Below are 8440 nucleotides of genomic sequence, written 5' to 3' on the forward strand. Positions count from 1 at the left end.
AAAGGGAGTTTCTAATGCATTTCTTCGCTTATTCATTGTAGCAATGGAGGAATACTAATATTTGCCTTATTTTAGTGTGTGTGCGTGTGTGTGTGAGCGCGAGCTCGTGCGCGCGCATGTACATGTTGTGAAACAGTTTGCATGTGACATGGCAGTTTTGTTATGGGTTTAAAGCATGGGTCTAAATCCCTGATATATTTTTAAATGAAGAGCACCCAATGTTATTTTGTACTTCTAAACACATTTGTATGTTGAAAATGCCTTTTAATGTAAAATAAATATTTTTTCAAATAAACCACAGAATTCCTGTCCTGCATGTACATGTTGTTACTGCCCTGGTTTGAGTATGTAGGGCGAGTTCAGTGTTTTTTTTTTTCCTCTTTTCTCCCAGGCATGTTTCAATGCGTTAGTGATGTCACACTTTCTGGTTTTAGCACATTAACCTTTATCCTCTGTGTGTGTGCATGTTTGTTTAGGAAAAAGATTGCCTGGATTTCGCCCTGTCTTGTGCCAGCTGATGGTTCAGTGGGCAGAAGTAGGGGATTGTGGGGAGGTTGGTAAGAGGTGGGAGTTTGGGACACAGTTTTAGGTTCTTGTAGGTGGCGTCACATTGGCTCCACATGCTTTTGGCCTGCATGCTGCCTGACTCCTGCCAAGACTAATAGTGCTGATGCACAGAGTCTGACCTGATGTTTTACAGCATCAGCGCACAATCAGCACTGCTCCTCCTCTACCCATTCTGACCATTAACCACAGTCATTCCATGTTTATTTCAGAAATATGCTGGAATATGTTGTTTTGGACTTTGATTTTGTTGTTGTTAAGCTGTAGTGCCATGTCGTACACCAATATCTTAAAGGGATAATTCACCCAAACATGAGAGAAATTATTTACTCGCCCTCTTGATTTCTCATCTTTGACTGACTGAGACTGAGACATGCATGTTGGAGCTTTATACTCCCTGTTTAGTACTTGATTGTTAAAGTATGTTGTTGGTCACTGCAGAGTGGGTTTTCAGATTTTTTTAAAAGTTGAGACTGCACGTCGAGAAAACGGAACCTTACCCGGTTCAGTGCTGAACGAGTGAGCAATTCCAATTGTGGTGTTGAAGAAATTCTTAGCAATAGGCTGTGCCCTAGTGCATTTGTCCTTAGATGACTAGCCATTTTAGGGGACTTGAATGGTTTAGTGACATTGTAAAGATACAATATTCTTGAAATCATCCTTCCAAATTTTTTTCAGCTACGGCAGACATGGTCACACCATGGACGATATATTCTGAGGGTTTCAGTTGAACAGTCAGACCAGAATTAAATTGATTTGTTTTGTTTTAAAATGACTTCAATGGGAATCTGCCCACGGGCCTGCACCACAAAGATGAATTAGCTGGCTAGCCAGTTCATTCATTTATTAATTTTCTTTTCGGCTTAGTCCCTTTATTAATCTGGGTTCACCACAGCGGAATGAACCGCCAACTTATCCAGCACATCTTTTACGCAGCGGATGCTCTTCCAGCTGCAACCCATCTCTGGGAAACATTCATACACACCCATTCACACTCATACACTAAGGACAATTTAGCTTACCCAATTCATTTGTACCGCATGTCTTTGGACTGTGGGGGAAACCGGAGCACCCGGAGGAAACCCATGCAAATGCGGAGAGAACATGCAAACTCCATACAGAAACACCAACTGACCCAGCTGAGGCTCAAACCAGCAACCTTCTTGCTGTGAGGTGACAGCACTAAATGCTGCGCCAAAACGTCGCCCGGCTAGCCAGTTAAGTTTAAGTTCAGTTTGAATCAATCTTTGGTTTTAGGTAGTCTCAGGCCCTGGTGTCATGCCCAGCACCACCCAGAAGGCTGTTGCCTAACATCTAATGCATGTTGCACTCTTTTCTGTAAACACTTCTTCTGATCGGTCTAAGTCAGTGGTCACCAAACTTGTTCCTGGAGGGCCGGTGTCCTGCAGATTTTAGCTCCAACCCTAATCAAACACACCTGAACAAGCTAATCAAGGTCTTACTAGGTATACTTGAAACACTCAGGCAGGTGTGTTGAGGCAAGTTGGAGCTAAACCCTGCAGGGACACCGGCCCTCCAGGATTGAGATTGGTGACCCCTGGTCTAAGTAAACAGCATTTTTAGGAAGTGTGTGTGCAGCAATTTGGCCTAATTTGGGTTGCCAAAAGTATCGGGTTCGATACTAATCTGTACTGAAATGTAAAAAATGGTTATTTCGTGCTAACATTGCTGCGGTGTACCTGTATCTGTGTTTGCACTTGTTAAAGAGCGGTGAATTGACCACTTTTACAGCCAATTGTAGTCATTTGTGCACATGAACACAATGGGCAATCAGTGTTTAAAAATGGGCTCAAATGTAAGCGGGAAATGAACAATTAAAAAATTTCGATGCTGATTTGTACTGAATTTGGATGTTTTTGACAATACTTAATCAGCCAACCTGGAAACAAGTCTTAGTGGATAAAAAAAGCTGCATTGTTTTTATTGATGACAGTGCTCATTAATTAACGGATAATTCTGAGACCTTGATGAAACAATCATTGACCGCCTGTACACCTTATTTTAAGGATAATTTTGTGACAATGAGCATTTGTCAATTTGACTTAAACACTTGATTATGTGAAAGTATGCAATACTCGCTGCATCAAAGCTTCAACCTCTGATGCTGAGAAACACTTGCTTATATTTGTTTCTCTTTTTCCCCTAATGTCAGTAAAATATTTTGTCATTTTGGTCATAAAGATAAGAGAAAGCAGTAACTACTTTGGAGAAGTGGAAGTTCACAAATACAACAAAACTTTGCTTTTATAGAACAAAGAAAATCTGCGTTTTTGTGATCTTTGTTGAGATGCTTCACTTAAATAATGAATTTATCTTAGAAAAAAAAGTCTACATGCGTGTTCTACTGATTTCCTATATGTTTTGCTGACGAATAGAATCTCGATCATTGTTGTACACTTTAAAAGATTTTAGTGAATAAATGATCTGTGGGTGCTTTACAGGCTGTTCTGAGGAAATTTCCACAAACATGGTGCGGCACAAAGCGAAACGGGATTGGATGGTTAGCCTCTTAGTCATATAACATCATAGGCAGTTCTCAGACCTCCAGCCGTCAGTCTGAGATCTGGCTACGAAAGACTAGGTTTTAGGTAACATGAAGGCAGCTTAAATCCCCTTTTGTTGCAATGGCATTATGGAGCAGATGAGTTGCCTTCATGCTACCTGAACCCCGGAATAGGTGAAACTAAACTGAAACCTCACTGGCTAGCCAGCTACACTTGCTTTATGGTACAGGCCCCAGGCTATGAGAGGAGCTTGAACTTGTACATTAAAATGTTAAACATTTTAATGATGTGAGGGTGAGTAAATAATTGTAGAGTTTGTTTTTACTACCCTTTAAGCTGGTATTTTGTTCAGAGTTTGTTCTGTAATTCTCCTGATATTGCTGATGGTAATTGTCATTGTTCTCTCTTAGCAGAATTGATTTAAACCTTTGAGTATGACTAGACTAGTCATATGCAGCTCCTAAAGCAGAACAAATGAAGATTCATCTGCATGGGTCATCAGTGATGCTGATACCTGATTGGCTGTTGCTTACTGCTCAGCTCTTTAAGTTTTTCCATTTAAACCACCTAAAATACGTGTGCTTCCACTATTTCTAACTCTTATGTACTTTCTTTTTTTTTGTCTGCCACAACTATTCCCTTATCCCTCATTTTTCCATATCCGACACAACCCTCCATCCATTGTTCTCTGACTCTCCCCATCTTCCTTCACAGTGCACACAGGGCACCAAAGGTCTGCTGGAAACAGCCTCTCGATCTCCTCTCCTCACAAGCTCGTGTCCGCAGGCCAAACCTCAAGCCGCGCCGGCCATCCTGGAGCCTCTTCCGGAGATCGTCCCATCACCTGCTCTCGAGCAACCCAAGACCTCAACAGGACGCCAACCAGCCAGCACCCCTCACAAACATCACTCTCATCACAGATCTAAAGGAAAACAAGCTGCTCATCACACTCACAAGACCACCAACTCCTCACCAAGACCCCATCACAGCCACAGTTCACGACGGAAAGACTCCAAGAACAGAGACCCCAAATTTAGTTCCCTGCGCTGATTCAGATGTTTAACGTTGGTGTTGATTCATTTTATGGATTGAGTTTGTCCTTGATTGATCAGCTTCAACTGTGACACTGACAAGTCTGAAGATTCCACGAAGACTTCCTTGTTTAGCAAACTATGCTGGTTTTACAGTTCTGTAGAGGAATGCAGTCAACTCGGCAATCTGTAAAAGTGTAATCTTCTGTTAAAAGATGATCGGGAATGCTTTGTAAATCATATGCAAAGCATTTCCAAAGACGAGCACAAAATGTGAACTGCAGAGCAACTGCCTTTAAACATTGTTAATCGAGACGCTGAGTTCCAAAATGAGCTTCATCAGAACCGCAATAATGGAACAAGAACACTGTCGTCCTCGATATTGACAAGAACTCTGGGATTCACTTCTCCGGCCTCATTCAAGTCTCTTCGGGGATGGATTGGTTAAGCTTCAGTAAGCCAGAACCGTCGTCTTTATGCAAAAAATACAAGAGCATGCCTGGAGAATATAGCTCCCAATCAATCTTCATCCCTCATGTTGAACGAGAAATCTTCTCAGCCAAAATTCTCTTTCCTTCGAAAGGACTGCAGCATGACTTTTTTTTTTTGTAAAATATTGTGTTTAAAACATGGTATTCAGTGTGCACAAGTACCTGCTAATGTGGATGAGATGATGCCCTCGAGTCCCCTGATCTAGTTGAAAAGTAACATGAGTGTTTCTTTCTAAACCTCGTCACAAGTTCTGCTGTTCTTCACGTTGCATTCCTGACCCACTGTTTAGCAGTAATTAGTCTTAATGCACTAACTCTCAAAGCAGCAATACTGTAATGTTTTAGTTTTTCATGGTTCGACTCGTGTGCTACTGTGTGTGTGGACACCTTTTGTGTGGTGTGTGTGTGTGTGTGTTTGTATGGGATTGGGAATGTGGGTGTTGTATTGTTATCCAGGTTTTGACTTAATATGCAAACTGAATGTTATTTATGAATGCCGAAATTGATCCTCTGTTTCTTAAGACCTCTGCAACATTTGCACAAATAAATACAAAGAACTAACAGGCCAGGCTGGAGTTTGTGGTACACTTTGCCGCCTCACAAATGCCAGACTTGGGGTTCACATGTGTGTATGTATAATAAAAAGGTTTGCACAGCACGTTATTTTCATGTTTGTGAATGCCAGGGTATGTGTGAAGCCTGTTTTTTAATTCCCATGTGAGAGGAAATATCACTCGCTAATTTAGGATATTTGTATTAAACATGCTAGGATTGTGATTGAAATGAAATCTGTGCATGATCACTTCTGGTGAAGGACACAGCATACTTGTAAAAAGAATAATATTTGCAAAAAAAAAAAAAATATACGAAAAGGGCTTGAAGGGATTATTCACCACAAAACGTAAATTTACTAATTTTCTTACCTTAATGGGCACCTGTTTTACCCCTTTTACAAGATTTAGGATAAGCCTTTGGTGTCTCCTGAATGTCTCTGTAACGTTTGAGCTCTAAATACCCATCAGAATATTTATTATAGTGTCCAGAATATGCCCATTTGTGTCTTGAGTAAACTGTAGCTGTTTATGCATCCTGTGGCTTTAAATGCAAATGAGCTGCTTATCCCCACCCACCATTCTCACTTGTGTGTCTGCTACTTATCATGCATTACGACAGATAAACAGCACTTGGATGAAGCTGAAACAGCTCATTAGTCAGAAATGCCAAGTTTATTTCTTTGTATTTGTGGCTGCGTCTATTCAAGCCTTTCTGAAATGATGAGTCTGATGCTGTGTTCACACTAGACGCGAAAGGAGAGTTAAGCGCGAGTGTTTTACATAAGTCAATGCAAGCATGCGGATAGACATCCTGCGGCACAAATGGTGCGGCGCAAATTGAGCGTTTGAGGCTTTTAACGTGCGTCTCGCGCGAATCGCTCCAGTTCAAAATGCTGAACTTAAGTGGACATTCGCGCTACGGTAACCAATCAGGAGCTTGTTTTTGTGGGGGCGTGATTGTGACGTAGGGCCTGTTGTTGGTGTCCCGAGGGAAATCCTCCAGCCGACACTGACAACAGTTCATCAAACTGGGCTCGGCTCAGTCAGAAGCACTGCTGAAAGCCTCCATCATCCAGCTTAAGTTTCTGGAGGAGTTTATGAGCTCATAGAGCTGGATGCACCTCTGAAAGGACCTGGACTCAGACACGATCCTAAACGTATCGATGCTGTTTTTCAGCTTTCATAGTGCAAATAAACACTGTTATTTTCTTCATAAAATCCATGTTAGCCATTTAGCAACTAAGCTAGAGTCACCGGGCTGACAGAAGCTCTGTCCCTCACGCGAATCTGCATATGTTCTGAAGTAAATTTGATGTGCAAATAAAGCGGATTTGACGCGCAAATGAGGCGTGTAAACTCAAATGTTTACGCGGCTATTTACGTGCGAATAGCGAGATTTATCTGCGTGTTCTGCTTCTTGTGTGAACACAGCATCATACAAAAGCCGTTTGCAATACACACACACAAACATGTGTTCATGTTTACTGACACCATGTGGCCGTGGTGATTATAGCAGTTAAGAATTACAGAGATTTGACTGTCTTTATTACAAACATGCTCTGCTCTGTTGTAAACTTATAACAATCACAAAGTTGTAACTAATATTTTAATCCCAGTTTATTAGCAAAAAAAAAAAAAATGTTTTGTAGACGTGTGTACATGTAATTATAGAAACATGGTGCTTGTCAATTCATTTGGTGGGTGGGGAAAACCCCACTCCTACATCACGTTGCGTTGGGCCTCAAAATCCCTGTGATATGGATCCTATTTTTACATCAGAAAATTTATATATAAAAAGAAAGACTTGTGTTTATATCACTCCAATATGACTGTGGACACACACACAGTTCTGTTCACACAGCGTACAAAAGATGATTTTTATCATAGGTACCCTTTAAATGAGTTTTTTTTTTTTTCTCTGATGGACACAATATATTTTGTATAATTTTGAAAAAATGATGGCCACTGACTTTCTCAGTAGGAATAATAATAATAAAAGGCTTTGGATGCAAATGTCTATCGGTTTCCAAGATTCTTTGAAAAATCTTCTTCAGAAGCTCAGTAAACTCAAACAGATTAAGAACAAGTGGACGGAAAGTAAATGATAATTATCATTTTTGGCACAACTATCAATTTAAGTTGAACTTTAAAGCTTTCTCTAAATGCGTTTGTTACTCGCACAGTAACTTTTAAAGTGTGAAAAGTTTAAAGATCAAAGAGCACAACAAGTTTTGTTCTAAATCTGCATACTCTGTCAATTTAACTGTCAGCGGCTCATGTTCTCAGATTTTATTGTCCAGTCAACACCAATGCTGTAGCCAGTGTGGATTCATGTGGTCCCACGTAAATTAGCACATGAATATCTCATGCAAAATAAATAGTTTTAAAGTGGGCACCAAAACTAAGTCTAAATTGGCTAATGTGTTTATAAAATGGACACACGTGTGTGGTTAGTTCTATTCTTAATGAATAAATAAAATAAAACATACCTTTTTGTAATACAGATCTACTGTAATCTCACCAGTCAAAAGACCTAAAAGGGTAATAATTTGTAAAAACAAAAAACAAAAAAAAAAACAATGCTTCCTATTTTGGCAGACATGTTGCCATTAGACTTACTGACCATTCGCAGAAGACGTGGGTAAATAGTTATTTTTAGTTTTTTTAGTGCACAAAGTGTCCTTGGAGCTTCATACAATCACAGTTGGACAATTAAAGGACTTGTTTGACAATGTTTTTAATTTGTTTTCTGGACTCGTAGCATTGCTGTCTGGAAGATGAAATACCTTCATTTGTGTTCTGACGATGAATGAAGGTCTCGGGGAATTGGAACATGTAGGCTAGGTGAGTCATTAATTATTAACAGGGTTGGTTGATTGATTGCATGTAGGATACTTTCAAAACAAAAAAAGCAACCAAGTGAAATTGAATGCAAAACATGAGATTTTAAAGAATGTTGTTCACCGGCAACGATTGACTAGCAGTTAGTGGAAATGTCTCCAACATTCTTCAAAATGTCATCCTTTAGGTTAGGTTGGGAACCACTTGAGGGTGAGTAAATAATGAGTGAACTCTCCCTTTAAAACAGATTATGGGCCATTTATATGGCAATTAGGTAAAAAGACATTTTAGTTAAATTTAGAAATTTACATTAAAGGCATTTATAACAAGACTTTGGCACATCTTGATGTGTAATATTATACAAGTTTCACAAATTTATTTTAACTGTCTACATGACCCAAACAATTGTAAATTTAAATATTGTAAAAATGTAT

General features: G+C 39.7%; 1 protein-coding gene and 1 long non-coding RNA gene across 4 annotated transcripts in view; one reads left to right on the forward strand and one right to left on the reverse strand.

Annotated features, from left to right (window-relative positions):
- Positions 1–5269, forward strand: part of zdhhc18b (zDHHC palmitoyltransferase 18b) — a 27477-nt gene extending 22208 nt beyond the window's left edge. The window contains exons 9-10 of one of the 3 annotated variants that reach the window (XM_073930587.1): positions 477–553; positions 3804–5269. In XM_073930587.1, the coding sequence (XP_073786688.1) occupies positions 477–518 (42 nt within the window). In that variant the 3' untranslated portion in view covers positions 519–553; positions 3804–5269. 3 annotated transcript variants of the gene reach the window in all.
- The window catches only part of LOC141379044 (uncharacterized), a 6796-nt gene extending 6 nt beyond the window's left edge, over positions 1–6790 (reverse strand). The window contains exons 1-3 of the long non-coding RNA XR_012394972.1: positions 3352–6790; positions 2094–3198; positions 1–893 (exon numbers count right to left, since the gene is read on the reverse strand). The exon at positions 1–893 is cut by the window's left edge and continues 6 nt beyond it. This is a non-coding gene — a long non-coding RNA (uncharacterized lncRNA). The remainder of the gene's footprint in view (positions 894–2093; positions 3199–3351) is intronic.
- Positions 6791–8440: the final 1650 nt, after the last annotated feature.

Source organism: Danio rerio, chromosome 19 (genome assembly GCF_049306965.1).
Source record: "Danio rerio strain Tuebingen ecotype United States chromosome 19, GRCz12tu, whole genome shotgun sequence".
Taxonomy (NCBI): Eukaryota; Metazoa; Chordata; class Actinopteri; order Cypriniformes; family Danionidae; genus Danio; species Danio rerio.